The 16,256-nt window shown below is 42.0% G+C and overlaps 1 protein-coding gene across 4 annotated transcripts in view; it reads left to right on the top strand.

Moving 5' to 3' along the window:
- LOC124555453 (muscle calcium channel subunit alpha-1-like) overlaps positions 1-16,256 on the top strand; it is a 566,027-nt gene that overhangs the window by 452,948 nt on the left and 96,823 nt on the right. For all 4 annotated transcript variants that reach the window (XM_047129373.1, XM_047129372.1, XM_047129371.1 and 1 more), the window contains exons 29-34: positions 4,891-4,993; positions 5,105-5,244; positions 5,328-5,552; positions 5,675-5,879; positions 5,962-6,095; positions 6,517-6,618. In XM_047129373.1, the coding sequence (XP_046985329.1) occupies positions 4,891-4,993; positions 5,105-5,244; positions 5,328-5,552; positions 5,675-5,879; positions 5,962-6,095; positions 6,517-6,618 (909 nt within the window). The remainder of the gene's footprint in view (positions 1-4,890; positions 4,994-5,104; positions 5,245-5,327; positions 5,553-5,674; positions 5,880-5,961; positions 6,096-6,516; positions 6,619-16,256) is intronic.

The raw sequence follows: 16,256 nt of genomic DNA, 5'->3' as shown, positions 1-16,256 counted from the left end.
GACTTTAAATAAACAACCAATCCCCAGGCACAAGTAGAAACCTGTTTTATACCACATACAGAAGACCACCTCACAAAGCTTGTTGGAGGAGAATATTTGTCTAGGATGCACCTTGCCACCACTTATTTACAAACACTGCTGGGTGAGGAGTCGCAAAACGTCATAGTTACCAGCACACCCTTTGGCTTGTACAAAGACAAGATCTGTTAGAAAAGTATTTGACCTTTTGAAATTGGTTTTCTTGGGGTGTTGGACACCTAATCACTCACAAAGTAGTTCCCTTGGGATTCCATGCATTTCTCACTGCAGTTCCACCATTGTTGTAATCATGCCAAAAAAGCCTGTTTCAGAATAGAATTTAGCTCAGCAGTCATTGCTGCAATAGTGTCCTCTCTTGTCAGAAATCACGTTTTTTCAATGACCTCTTGTGTTTGTGGAACAGCCAGAAGTCATAAGGGGCCACATCAAGAGAGTAAGGAGCCTGTTGAAGCATAGAAATGTGGTTTTTCACCAAGAAAGTCTGAACCTAGTACAAGGAATGTGCTGGAACATTGTCATGATGGAGGCACCTGTCTCCTGTTGACTGCAAGTCCGGTCTCTTGCACCCCACAGCATCATGTAGATAACGGAGGACATCACAGCAGTACTCTTTGATGATTGTTTGCCCCTGTGGTGCATACTCATGATGTACAACACCACAGTAGTCAAAGAAAGCAGTCAGCATCAGTTGTGCACATGACGGGGCTTCTTTGGTCTTGATGATGATTGCTTCTACTGTGATGACTGGGATTTGGTTTCTGGGTCAAACCTGTACACCCAGGACTCATCACCAGTGATTATGGTGCTCATGAAGTTGGAGTCATTGTTTGTGAAGTCCAGCACGTCCTTTGAGACTTCGACACAAAGTTGCTTTTGCTTATACATCAGAAACATTGGCATGAATTTCACCGACACTCTTCATGGCCGAATCTTTAGTCATAATGGAATGTGCCAAAAAGTGCTGGAGCTGACCTCTTCTGCAGTTTCTCCGATTGTCACAAGATGGTCCCACATCGCCACAGCATTCACTTTGCCAACGACCTGATCATATTGGCATGTTGATGGCCAACTGGAGCATGGCTTGCTCTCCACCAATGTGCAGCCATCATTAAATCAGTTGTGCCACTACTTAATCTATGTGATGTCCATAGCATTGTCACCAAAAGCCATCTGAATCTTCTGAATGGTTTCCACCTGACTGTCACCCAGTTTCTGGCAAAATTTGATGCAGTAGCACTGCTCTAGTTGCTCCATCATTTCCCTTGCAATGAAAAACCAATGCAAGCATTACACATTACCTCACTCATCTGCTGCATACCTGCAACTGACGCTATCAACGGGCAGGAAAAAATTCATGCATGTGCACAAAGGTTCAAGGTTGGCTCATGCAGGTGCACTAGATTCAAGCCCATTAGGTGTTTGGAAAAAAAGGAAAAAAAATGGATAATTTTCTAACAAACCTCAAAGAAGCATGTGCCTTTTGGGGTCTCTTGCGCTTCTGCAGTCTTCCAGAAACCCCCTGGGACAGTTAACCACCGAGCGAGGTGGCGCAGTGGTTAGCACACTGGACTCGCATTCGGGAGGACGACGGTTCAATCCCGTCTCCGGTCATCCTGATTTAGGTTTTCCGTGATTTCCCTAAATCGTTTCAGGCAAATGGCAGGATGGTTCCTTTGAAAGGGCACGGCCGATTTCCTTCCCAATCCTTCCCTAACCCGAGCTTGCGCTCCGTCTCTAATGACCTCGTTGTCGACGGGACGTTAAACACTAACCACCACCACCACCACAGTTAACCATCTCCATTCCCAGCAGTACTAACTATGTAGACAGCTGGGCACTATGCATCAGGAACATCTGTGGAACCATTGTGCTCTGTTAACTACATTATGTGGCGCAGGGATAAAATACTGTTTGGACAAATGTGGTTTTTTGAGGCGCAACTAGAGTACCTTGGGCACTTGTTAAACAACGAAAGGATCCAGCACACTGATTGCAGCATAGCAGCTGTTGACTCCCAACCCTACCACCAAAACTTATAAGATCTGCAAACTTTTTTGGGAAAGGTGAATCATTGTTCAAAGTTCCTGCAACAAGTGGCCCATATCATGCAATGACTAAGCCAGCTGTAGAACAAGGGTGTTTGGTATAGATGGAAAGCTGCATATGAGCATGCTTTCATATAGTTAAAGCATATGCTGCACTCAACATCCTGCCTTACACCATTTTCAGAACCATGTCCATTGGCTCTACCTGTGGGTGACACTCCACATGGCACTGCTGTAGTGCTGGCACATGGGAATGATGATGATACTAAACAACCAATCACCTATGCTTCAAGGATGCTGGCACCTGGACAAAAGATCTACTCACAGATTGAAAAGGTGTTAGCAGTTGTATTTGCAATTAAGGAATTCCAAGATCATGTATTCAAGGAAAAGTTCACTTTCATCATGGGGCAAAAACTGCTGGAAATGACATTCAGTCCACATTCCAGTCTTCCAGAAAAAATAACACTCTGCTTCTGGCTTTAGGCACTTTTCCTTAGCTCCTACAACTGTACAATTAAGCACAACACAAAAATGTGGCACACTATCTTGTCTTCTCACAGAACCAGACTTGACCTTTAACCTACAGGAAATGTCATCTGTTCACATAGATGCATAAAGGAGAGACACCTTGGAAAGATTTCTCATAACAGTTGCAAATCATTTCAGACATGTCCCATGATCTAATCTTATGACAAAACATGCACTATGTGCTCTGTGAGTGGCCCACATAGATTTTAAAAAATATAAATTAAGAACTCCAGACCTGGTCCCCATATCTACTCCTGTTATCAGTCAAAATTATGTCTTCATAATAGAGCTGACACACATACACATCATGTTATCATCCTGGCCATCCTGTGGCCACAGAGTTTATGAATACATGATTTTGGGCTCTGGGGAATGTTATGGATGAAAGTTACAGTGAAATGACTTACTAGCCAGACTTGATCATGGAAACCATTCTGTGCAGCTGTTCAGCTAGTGCTTCACATTTCCTCTTGACCCACCCCCACTTCAACATTGGGAAAGCATTTGAACTTTGTAGGCCCATTACTGGACTACATGGGGCTGATAGTTGTGGACACCTACTCCAAATATCCATACATTATAAGCATGGCAACAACCACAACAAAGTCCATAATAAATGTGCTGGTTCAGATTCTAGCCAATGAAAGGGTTCCCTGAACTGTAGTGCCAGACTGTGGGCCCCAATTCACAGCAGCAGCTTTCAGCCAATTCTACACATCAGGCAGTGTAAACTATCTTCTTAGTCCACCATTTCATTTATCCTCCAATGGCAAAGCAGCAAATGTTGAAAGCAGTGGGAACTCCCTCTGCCATAGCCAGTGCTCATTCTGTTCCTGAGCATATACAGGACCATGTACATCTGAGATCATAGCCAGGCAGGGCTGCTCCATGGTAGGCAACCACAGACACTCCTCCTTCTGCTGGCCCCATACACCAGGAATCCTGGATTAAGCACTCAAGATGATACCCACCAGAAACAGCAGTAGGGCATGTACATTAGGAGCAAAATTCATGTGGACACAAGCAACTGTGGTTAACAGCTGTGGGTGGCACATCACATCAACCGACACACTGAAGGATTTGGAGTGCTGTCATACAAACCAACTCTGCCCACACATATCAACTGCACACCACCAGTGGTATACTGTGATATAGAAAGCCCATCATTGCCAGAACCACAATCTCCCAATAATAACTTGCATCCACAAAAACAAGCACCAATGTCTTTGGACACAGACATGGAGATGGAGCTCAGCCAACAATGTGTACATTGCCAGCATAGTGCCAGAAATTCCCAGTTCCTCACACCAGCTGGTGGGCCTAAATGCTGTGATATCCACCATACCACTGGTCCAACTTCTGAAATATCATCCGGGATGCTTCCAAACATACATATCCATTTTTGTGGGGTGGGAAGGGGGATGTAGTATCCCAACAATGTTACTTTGAAAGCCTGCTAGGCAGAGCTGTCAAAATCACAATCACTTGCATTGCTCTCTTGTAGCACCACATGCTATTCTGCCAGCCAATTGGAGCTCACAGCTGCTGTATGAGCTGTGCCACACAGTGACACAGGACTCCATGGTGAACTCAGTTTGCTATTATGTTGTTCTTTTTCTTAGTGCTGCAACTGTGAATTTCAGGCCTCAAAAGAAAGATTTTCAGGTTTTCCTTTTCATAATTAAGTCAGATGAAAGCAATTAACTGAAGACTGTCATTACTTCTAACTAGATGAAGATATGTCTGCAGTAATCAAGTTTCTTCCTTGATATTATAACTTCCTTTTCCTATAGTGAAATTTGCTGAGTGGCCTCACATCATCAATGTATAGCTGATGAGGCTGTGAAGAGTACATGGTATACTACTAAGATATACTGTATTAGAACTATTAAAAAGCTTCTTTCTTCAGTTGCTATCAAATAGTGAATATTTCTAGTAATTTGATATTATTTATAAAGAAGATGTTAAAACATATGTTCAACCAATGGCAATGGGCCATGTGATGATGGTGGTGGTGGTGGTGGTGGTGGTGGTGGTGGTATTGATGGTGATGGTGATGACATGTATACTTTTTTGATATTTTAAATTTTGACATGACTGAAATTTCATTATTGGAGTTTAAAAATAAAAATTTTAACACTAGAAAGTTAGAAGACATATTTTCCTTCTTTGAGGGTGGGAGGAAGACTTTAAATAAGCAAGTAAAATTCTGTAAAACCACCCTGTTACATTGATTAACTAGGCTGCTAATTATTTATTTCTTTTGTATCCTCAGTTATTTGGAAAGATAGCACTTGACTCAGACACGGAAATCCATCGCAATAACAATTTCCAGACCTTCCCTCAAGCCGTATTAGTTTTATTTCGATCTGCAACAGGTAATTACAACATTAAATTGTATAAAATTGTTTGATTACACTATTGAAATAAATAATGAAAAAGTTATTCATCATGAGTCATCATGCAGATCTATTCTGTTGGTTTTGTAGGTGAAGCTTGGCAAGAAGTTATGTTAGCATGTTCAGCAAATGTGAAGTGTGATATTAAATCAGATGAGAAAGGAAACATATGTGGATCCGATATGGCATTTCCATATTTTATATCATTTTATGTTCTCTGTTCATTTCTGGTAAGTATTAATCTATTACTGCATGTATGAAAATTAAAACTTTGAAAACTTTTGTGTAAAATTTGCTGTGAAATTGTTTTCAGATAATAAACTTGTTTGTTGCTGTTATTATGGACAATTTTGACTATTTGACAAGAGACTGGTCCATTCTGGGACCTCATCATCTGGATGAATTTATACGCTTGTGGAGTGAATATGATCCAGATGCGAAGGGTCGAATCAAGCATTTGGATGTTGTTACATTACTTAGAAAAATATCACCACCCTTGGGGTTTGGAAAACTGTGTCCACATAGAGTAGCCTGCAAGGTAGTAAATTTATGCACATACATAGAAGCTTGTTAATTTTGTATAAATCAGTTTTTAATACTTTGTCATTTGTCATGCTATTACTACACCACTTTTTAATTTTTTGTGCCATTGCTCTCCAGAGATTGGTTTCCATGAACATGCCACTAAATAGTGATGGCACTGTTCTGTTTAATGCTACATTGTTTGCTGTTGTCCGAACATCACTGAGAATAAAAACAGAAGGAAATATAGATGATGCCAATGCTGAGCTTAGAGCAGTGATAAAGAAAATTTGGAAAAGAACAAGCCCCAAACTATTAGATCAAGTAGTGCCACCACCAGGAGGTAAGTGCTTAGTAAGTTAATCATGAAAATAAAATAAAAATGTTTTATTACAATATTAATAGAAGCGATTTCATATTTGCAGTGGAAGATGAAGTAACTGTGGGAAAATTCTATGCAACATTCCTCATTCAAGATTATTTCCGACGTTTTAAGAAAAGGAAAGAACAAGAACTGAAAGATGGTGATAAGGAATCTCATAACACAGTTACTTTGCAGGTAAACATTTTATTTTTCTCTGTGGTAGAATTTACTGTATACTTCGAGTTCCTGCTTTGCTGGATGAAACAGTGACTGGCCTGTACAGTTAATTGTTCATTTTCTTTGGACAGAACCACCATATAATAGCTAGACTGTGAAACCCTGAAAGGCATCTTAATTGAAATGCTTTCAAAAATCAGGAGATAATGTATCAATATAATGAAGAGGAAGAATACTTTCAAGTAAATGTACAGAAGATCAGTTTATGTAAATGTAGAATTTTATTGTAGGATTCTATTAAACATAAAAGGAAAGAAAGTAGCTTAGAATTTTCTGATTTCCTTGTGAAGGCCTTAAAACAAAACTGTGAGTCATTGGTGCTCCATTAGAGCTGATTATAATAATTTCAAGGTGTGAAATAATTCACTAATGCTTTCAGGCAGGTCTTCGGACACTGCACGATGCTGGTCCTGAGTTGAAACGTGCCATATCTGGAAATTTGGAAGAACTTATAGATGACAATCCGGAACCCATGCACAGGGTATGTATCAAACAGTTTTTTCATCAGAAGCATTTTGTCATTAATCATTTCAAGAACATTCATCTATATATACTGATAATAAAACTGTAAAATCATTGTTTTTTTTTTTTAAGTTTGACCATCCTTATCCCCAAAACTACTAGATGAATACTAATCGGGTTTCCACAGGTAACTTGAGTACAGTTTGGGGCAATGTATAGGCTTTATTTCATCAAAATTGGATCATGGGAAAAAATGTATCATGAGTGAAAGTTTCATCTAAAATCATCTGCTCATCTTAGTAGGGATACAGTTCAATTAGTCACGGAGTGACAATAACAAGAGTACAGTGCAGATAGTTACTCATCTCGAAAACATTAACAGGTGAGGGCCTGGACCTCGTGCATAATTCTTGGGTCACATTTCTGTGCCTCCATTGTTTAATGAATGTCTTGAATAGCACTTTGCTGTTGTTTCTTCCAGAAGTTGTATTGCTCTTCTTAGTAAAAGGCTTTGGGATCACTTAATGTTTTGTACTGAAACTTTACGAATATTCTACGTTGTGTCACCATCGTTGCAGTTGCAACTACACTGCTGGTCACCATAAATGCAACACCAAGAAAGACAAGAGGTAGCACAACAAGATTTATTTTGTAGATAACATGTTGACCAAGTATCAAAGGATTACGTTTACAGACGTCTGTGACATGTGGGGTTCTGCCAGGATCAGTAGCCAGAGTAGCCGCCATTGTTGGAGGTCACCGCTGCCACACGTCTCGGCATTGAGTCAAAGAGACGTTGGATGTGTTCCTGGGGTACAGCAGCCCAAGCAGCTTCCACACGTTACCAAAGATCATCTGGTGTGGCAGCTGGGGATGTAATCTGGGTCACTCGTTGAGCAACCATGGACCACATGTTTTCTATCGGCGAAAGATCCGGAGAGCGAGCCAGCCAGGGGAGCAGTTCAATCTGGTTATTAACGAAGAACCTTTGGACAATGCGTGCCACATGTGGTCGCGCATTATCCTGTTGAAATATGACTGTGGTCGAGCCCTGAAGGTAAGGAAGGACAACTGGCTCCAGCACCTCGGATATGTAGCACCGGCTATTTAAAGTACCGGCAATGCATACTAGAGGCATGTGAGAGTAATATCCAATACCGCCACATACCATAATACCCGGTGCAAGACCAGTGTGGCAGTGCATAATGCAGCTGTCCAGCATCCTCTCTCCACTGTGTCTCCACACTCGAATCCGACCATCGTGGTGCTGCAGACAGAAGCGTGCCTCATCAGTAAAGACAACGTCATTCCATTCTGCCGTCCACATCTGTCTGTCATCACACCATTGGCGACGGAGACGTCTGTGGTTCTGCGTCAATGGTAGACGAAGCAATGGACGTCTTGCGGACAGATCACTCTGCTGTAAATGGCATCAAAAGGTAAGAGCAGACACTGGATGATGCGTTACAGACGCAATGTGCTGTGCTATGGTTCAGGATGTCACTGAGCGATCTGTCACTGCCATGCGCACAATTTGCCTATCAGCACGTGCAGTGGTGCACCGAGGTGAATGCGATCGAACACATCGATCCGTCGTACCCTCCTGCATCCAACGGTCACATATCCGCATTACAGTTGTTTGGTTTCGTCCAACACGACTAACGATTTCTCTGTATGATAATCCACAATCTCGGTAAGCCACTATCCTTCCTCTGTCGAACTCGGATACTTGATCAAAAGATGTTCGCTGTTGTCTACGAGGCATAACTGATCGTCTTGTGAAACAACCACAAGGTAAACACACGTGCCGAACGTAAACTCGTCAAAATCGCCAAGCCTTAAATGGCGTTATGAGGTGGCGCCACAGGCGCACGTGATGTGCGTCTGTGCTGAAATTCTAATCAGTTGCATATCTCATCGCTGCAAACCCATGGTGTAAATTTCACTTGATTCGGATGCTTCCTTCAGGGTGTTGCAGTTACGGTGGCCAGCAGTGTATGTCGATGGTAGCCAGTGAGGATGATGGCCAAGTTCTCAAATCAGTAGATTCTGTGACTGCTCCTCTTTCTCATAGAAAGTCTTGGCAGCTTCCTGGAACCATCTTTGTAGAGGTAGTGTATCAGCTACTATACGAAGTTCCTCCAAGGGGAAGTCTCATGGGAGGTGGAGATCGAGATTCAGTGCTTTGTTTTGAATGGCCTGAAGTCAGTGTAGGTTGATCTCTGCTGTAAATCCCCAGACCACAGCTGCACACTTCAGGAGGGGTCGGATTGTGGCCTTATACTGTGGGAGAACTAAGTGGCCTGGCATCAGTGATGTGTGGTAAGCACTGGATGCAGCATCCTTACCCAGCCCCACGTTTTCGTGCCTGTGCATGTTCTCGTAAATATGCCATTCCCATCACATGTCACTGCTGTAGTGTTGCATGTGCACAGTGGAGCAGGTGATGGCAGTCAGTGGTGGCTGCCTCAGATAGCTGTGGGTCTGCCATTTGAATGTCAGCATGCACTGTGCTTGTAGTAGTGGCCCAACTTAGGTCCACTGGCAGAAGGTGTAGTAACTGGTGGGTTGCTACACTCCTTGCAGGGGGAAGGACCAGGCATCACCATCCACATTGCTGTAACTGGCAAGAGGACCATTGTCTCAAATAAGGGTGTAAGGCAAGCTTTCTATGAAGAATACTTCAACAGGATCTGACAATCCTGTCTGCTATCGCAGATGGACGACGGATGATGTGAGGAAAGTGAGAAGAAGCATCATTTGCCAATAACTACAAATTTTGTATAAAAGGACCAGCAAAATCAATGTGGACTCTTTCCCAAGGCTGTGTAGAGCCCAGTCATGGCAAAAAAACAGTGCACCTGCTAACCAAACACTTGTGGCAGGGCAGGCCACTACAAGGTGTTCCACCTCCTGATCAATGCTAAACGAAAACACATGGTGGTGCACCAACAGTTTTGTGCAGGAGACCCCCCTCCCAATGATCCTGATGTAATAAGTGGAGGACATCCTACTGCTGAGCTGCTGGAACCACGACATGGAGAGTGCACCCTACCACTGACAGGAGAATACTGCCATCTGAGAGGTGGTGGCACAATGCATAATAACTCCAAAGTGGGTCCGATGCCTGGCCGAACAGATGGTCAGGCAACCCCTGACGTATCGTGCCTATGACGTGCCAGAGCACTGGATCTATTGCCGCGACAGAGGCAACACAGCAACTGGTGATGGAGAAGCCATCCACCGTGTTCCTCATTTCTGTATGCAGTTGGAAGCAAAGCTGTTCCTCCTGGTCAAATAAGGAGTCAGGGTCCATGAGGAGTAGGGACACAGCATCTACATTCACATATTGTGACTTGAGACAAAAATGGATCTCATAATTGTACTGGGACAAGTAAAGAGCCCAATGCTGAAAATGAAGAGCAGCTTTGTCTGGTAAGGATGCTCATGGGTTGAACAGGGAAGCCAAGACCTTATGGTCAGTAATTATATGAAATTTTGCTTCATACAAGAACACGCAAAATTTTTGATTTTTTGAGGGAATAGCAATAGCTCTTTTTCCACCTGAGAATAACGTTGTGGAGCAGAGTTTAGTGTTTTTGACAAAAGGGCAATCGGTGGTTCAGAACCATCTGAGTGGTGATGGGCCAGGACAGCCCCCACTCCTTACTCAGACACATCTGTGCCCAAGACCAAATGCTCGTCAGGTTAAAATGTTGCAAGACATGGCCCAGGATGAAGTACATCCTTAAGCTGTGCAAAAGTGCTCTCACAAGCTCCAGACCAAACCATTTTGCTGAGGAACTGAGGAATGCCTCAAACTCACATTGATTAGACAGAAGGGACAAGGCCATAATGGCAGTGTCATGTTGTTCCATATGGCTCACGCCAGGGGGGGGGGGGGGGGGAGGGGGGGGGGTTGTTGCAGAGTTTGACATATCACTGCTATGTGACCTTGTTTCTTTTTCATTTATGGTAAGAAGCCCACTACATGGGGCAGGGCACCTACTCATGTCATATGAAATCAGGGACACAAAGGAAGTGGCATTTGCTGTTCCTGTTGTCAATGACGTGTTTGTCTGTGTCAGCCTGATGGCTTACTTGTCCTCCATTGTACTAGCTCCATGTGCTGGGGCTACATGCTGTCAACAATGGTGACAAGCCTCTAATTGGTGGCCAATGGCATGGGAGACCTCAGACAACTGTGCTATGTTCAAAACCTCTTCCAATGTATGGTCTTCAAGCAGAATGACACATTGACACACTTTCGTATCTAGGACTGAACAAATGATGGCATCCCTGACCACGGTGTGCACATAAGACTCCTGAGTCTTAGCTGTGACAACTTACAACTGAGGCTGTGAAGCTCAGCCACCCAAGCACAATATGACTGCTGTGGCATATTTGTGACAATTGTAGAATTGAACATGCAGAGCACTCTCATGCATATGCTTGTGTTGATAAGAGAACAGCAAGGTAGACATATTATCAAAAGCCATCTTTAAAATTTTGAAATTATCAAAACAAATTGATGCTGGTTCATGCAGAGGAGCTAAATGGTACAGTTAGTGATACATACAAGAGGGTATTCATGATAAGAAAAGAACCTCAGAGACCTCCATGTCAACCACCTGGAATACTACAAAATGTCAGCAAAGCCACTTGTCATAAGCATTACAGTCTTCTGGGGATTAATCATAGGGTGGGAATGCCAGCAGGTGAACCACTGGTGAGTGAGCCTAGTCAATGTAGCCAGCAACCATTCCAATGTGGCTGTGTGTGCTCTCACTCATTGCCTCTTGTGTTCTAACTAGAAAAATAAGAAAAACATGTGGCTATAAAAGAAATGGAATTTATTGATTCATGGGTAAGAACAAGATTGCAGTGCCGATAGTTACACATCTTGGAAACATTAACAACTGAGGGTCTGGAGGCCCATGCATATCCTAATAAAAATGCTACCCCCATCAGGTGTCACTGTTGTGCTGTGCACGCATGGTTGGGGTGCCTGTGCTGGCCATCTCTGGTAGCTGCGGGCATGCCATTTGAATGTTGGCATGCCGTAGTGCCCCAACTTCCATCCACTGGCAGTAGGTGCAGTAACCAGCAGGTTACTACAGGAGCCAATAAATAGAGCTGTTAGTTTCTGTAACTCAAGACAGATGAATTTTTGGGTGTTTATGGCAGTGACAGAATTAAGTGCCACAATCTTATCTTTACGAATACAAACTAAGATTGAATTTACCAGCCTAGGATATACAGATTTAGCGATTTCACTGTGTGTATTAAAACTTTGTTTCTTTTTGATAGGTTTTATTTATATTCATAGCTAGATGGAAAGGTGAATTAACTTGTATTCTTTACTAGGAAAGATGCTTTGTGATTTGGGTGCCTACGCATTACATTTTGATTTTATTTTGTTTATAAATAAAAACGATTATGCAAGTCTTTCTTAATACACCAAAATTGTTAAAAGACTAAGAATCCAATGAAAATTTTGAGGCAAGACTTGCTTGACTCAAGAACATCAAGCTTTAACCCGCTCTTTGGAAACTCCTTCCAAAATCGAGGCATGATGTAACTCTGATCAAGACCATCGTGCATTATCTTTCTCCTTCACTCACACAGTTTTAACGTTACTTCCCTCCAATGTAACATCACAAAAGTGAAAAGTTTGAAGGGGAATAGTGCAGGTGAGCTAGTTATTATACCCCAAATCATATTTATTCCTAACACTTTACCATTTTGTTTTAATTTATACAATTCCATGCGAGCTTATGTTATGCCATGACCATAAACAAAGCACAAGGCCAGACGTTACATGCTGCAAGGAGGGACCTTAGTGTCAGTTGCTTTTTGGATGTGGTCATAAATAAATAAATGGGCAATGTCAGGTTTCTCATCTAGTCATTAACAAGTAAAAGTCTGTTTTCCATTTTATTAAAAATAGTTTGATTATTCTTAGAAAATTAACTTCTCCATGCAGTAAAATACAACTTTCATTATATTTTCAGGATTTTTCTGTCTTATGCAGTGTGTAATAATTACTTGGATGTGAAATGTATTTTTTGTTCATCCATAGACCTCTTTTAAAAGGATATTTTTGTCTTTTTTTAATTACAATTTAAGAATAAAATAAGAAATTAAGTAATGGTGATAACATACATGTTTAAAAGTTTTATTTATTCCAAATGAAACTATTAATAATATACTTATAGCAGATTCACTGAAAGGTTTAAACTGTATCAATGTAAAGTAAATGTGAATTTGACAGAAAGTTAGTGATTAACAAACACTCATAAAAGGATAGCTTAAATAATAAATATTTTAACCAACACAAGTGCATACATCATTATACAGATATCATGTTCATAGGTTTCTCTGGGAAATAGCCTTACCTCAATGTCACTGTAAATAATTAAATATATAACAGTTACTGATCATCTGAGTAGATATACTTGACTGTTTATTTTGTTAGTGACAATTTCTAACAATCTAAAAAAGTTTCTTAATTGCTCTGAAGCTAGACTATTCCATGGGGAGCATGTAGTGAGTATTTCAGCATGATATGGATTTGTAACAACACTGTAAGACAAAAAAAATACCAATGTAGCTTGAATGAGTTATGCAAATTGGTCACAAACTGATATTCATACAGAAAAATACAAAATTTTAAACTTCGGTGGCCAGTAGATAAATGAGTGACACTGCAGCCAGATTTCACCCTGCAGCCAGTAAGGATGGTAAATACAAGGTACACTAAAACCAGGGCATAAAGTCTTTGCAAATTTCATTCTGTGTACTCAGTTCAGTTGGACTGTAACTATACCTTGCAGACAGACGTGTGAACAATGTATACAGATGTCAGAATTTGAAAGAGGATGTGCAGTTGGACTCAAAGAAGCCAACTTGTCCCATACATCCCCCAATCGGACTATGGCTGTGGCTGCCCAGGATACTGCCCACATTGAGGCTGACCTCTCACCCGTAGTAGAGTGGGAGGTCGTCTCGAGGTGTGGCAGGGGGTGAAAGACATTCCAGAGGGCTGGACAGAAGACCTCTCCAGTTTGTCTGACGAACCGGTTTCAGGCTCTGTCTCCGGCTGATACTGATCTTCGGCCGGACATGGCTGCTTGCCCTGTTCCAGAGGTTGCCCCTCAGTCTGCAAGATCCGGGCAGTTGCAGAGGGTGGGCTTACTGGTCGCTCATGCCGGCACCAATGATGTGTGTCGTTATGGATTGGAGGTAATCCTCTCTGGCTTTCGGCGGCTATCTGATTTGGTGAAGACTGCCAGTCTCACTAGCAGGATGAAAGCAGAGCACACCGTCTGCAGCATCATCAATAGGACTGACTGCGGACCTTTGGTACAGAGCCGAGTGGAGGGTCTGAATCAGAGGCTGAGACAGTTCTGCAACTGTGTGGGCTGCAGATTCCTCGACTTGCGCCATAGGGTGGTGGGGTTTCAGGTTCCACTGGATAGGTCAGGAGTACACTACACACAGCAGGCGGTTACATGGGTTGCAGGGGTTGTGTGGCATGGACTAGACAGTTTTTTAGGTTAGATGGCCTCAGGCAAGTACAGAAAGGGCAACGGCCTCAAAGGGTGCGGGGCAAACTCAGGACATGCAAGGACCAAGCAGCAATCGGTATTGTAATTGTAAACTGTCAAAGCTGCATTGGTAAAGTAATGGAACTTCAAGCGCTGATAGAAAGCACTGAAGGTGAAATCGTTATAGGTAAGAAAAGGGGGCTGAAGCCAGAGATAAATTCTGCCAAAATTTTTACAAAGGCACAGACGGTGTTTATAAATGATAGATTGCATGCAACCGGTGGTGGTGTGTTTGTCGATGTTAGTAGTAGTTTATCCTGTAGTGAAATAGAAGTGGATAGTTCCTGTGAATTATTATGGGTGGAGGTTATGCTCAACAACCGAGCTAGGTTAATAATTGGTTCCTTTTACTGACCTCCTGACTCAGCAGCATAAGTGCAGAACAACTGAGAGAAAATCTGGAATACATTTCACGTAAATTTCCTCAGCATGTTATAGTCTTAGGTGGAGATTTCAATTTACCAGATATAGGCTGGGACATTCAGATGTTTAGGATGGGTGGTAGGGACAGAGCGTCGAGTGACATTATATTGAGTGCACTATCTGAAAATTACCTCGAGCAATTAAACAGAGAACAAACTTGTGGAGATAACATGTTGGACCTACTGATAACAAACAGACCCAAACTTTTCGACTCTGTAAGCGCAGTACAGGGAATCAGTGATCATAAGGCCGATTTAGCATCCCTGAATATGGAAGTAAATAGGGATATAAAAAAACTGAGGAAGGTTCATCTGTTTAGCAAGAGTAATAAGAGGCAGATTTCAGACTACCTAATAGATCAAAATGAAAATTTCTGTTCCGACACTGACAATGTTGAGTGTTTATGGAAAAAGTTCAAGGCAATCATAAAATGCGTTTTAGACAGGTACGTGATGAGTAAAACTGTGAGTGATGGGAAAAATCTACCGTGGTTCAACAACAAAGCTAGGAAACTACTGCTAAAGCAAAGAGAGCTTCACTGCAAATTTAAACGCAGCCAAAACCTCTCAGACAAACAGAAGCATTCAGTGAATTCGAAAGTAAGATTCTATGTACTGACTTGACAGAAAATCCTAGGAAGTTCTGGTGTTACATTAAATCAGTAAGTGGATCAAAACAGCATATCCAGACACTCTGGGATGATAATGGCATTGAAACAGAGGATGACACGCGTAAAGCTGAAATACTAAAAACTTTTTTCCAAATCTGTTTCACAGAGGAAGACCGCATTGCAGTTCTTCTCTAAATCCTCACACGAACAAAAAAAAATGGCTGACATCGAAATAAGTGTCCAAGGAATAAAAAAGCAACTGAAATCACTCAACAGAGGAATGTCCACTGGACCTGACAGGATACCAATTCGATTCTACACAGAGTACGCGAAAGAACTTGCCCCCATTCTAACAGCCATGTACCGCAAGTCTCTAGAGGAATGGAAGGTTCCAAATGATTGGAAAAGAGCACAGGTAATTCCAGTTTTCAAGAAGGGTCGTTGAGCAGATGCGCAAAACTATAGGCCTATATTTCTGACATCAATCTGTTGTAGAATTTTAGAACATGATTTTTGCTCACGTATCATGTCATTTCTGGAAACCCAGAATCTACTCTGTAGGAATCAACATGGATTCCAGAAACAGCGATTGTGTGAGACCCAACTCGCATTATTTGTTCATGAGACCCAGAAAATATTAGATATAGGCTCCCAGGTAGAAGCCATTTTCCTCGACTTCCAGAAGGCGTTCAATACAGTTCTGCATGTCGACTGATAAACAAAGTAAGATCCTACGGAATATCAGACCAGCTGTGTAGCTGGATTGAAGAGTTTTTAGCAAACAGAACACAGCATGTTGCTCTCAATGGAGAGACATCTACAGACATTAACGTAACCTCTGGCGTGCCACGGGGGAGTGTTATGGGACCATTGCTTTTCACAATACATATAAATGACCTAGTACATAGTGTTGGAAGTTCCATGCAACTTTTCACGGATGATGGTGTAGTATACAGAGAAGTTGCAGCATTAGAAAATTGCAGCAAAATGCAGGAAGATCTGCAGCGGATAGTC

The sequence above is a fragment of the Schistocerca americana genome, chromosome X, assembly GCF_021461395.2.
Source record: "Schistocerca americana isolate TAMUIC-IGC-003095 chromosome X, iqSchAmer2.1, whole genome shotgun sequence".
NCBI lineage: Eukaryota > Metazoa > Arthropoda > Insecta > Orthoptera > Acrididae > Schistocerca > Schistocerca americana.
The sequence above is the reverse complement of the archived record's forward strand: the minus strand, read 5'-3'. Positions and strand labels throughout refer to the sequence as shown.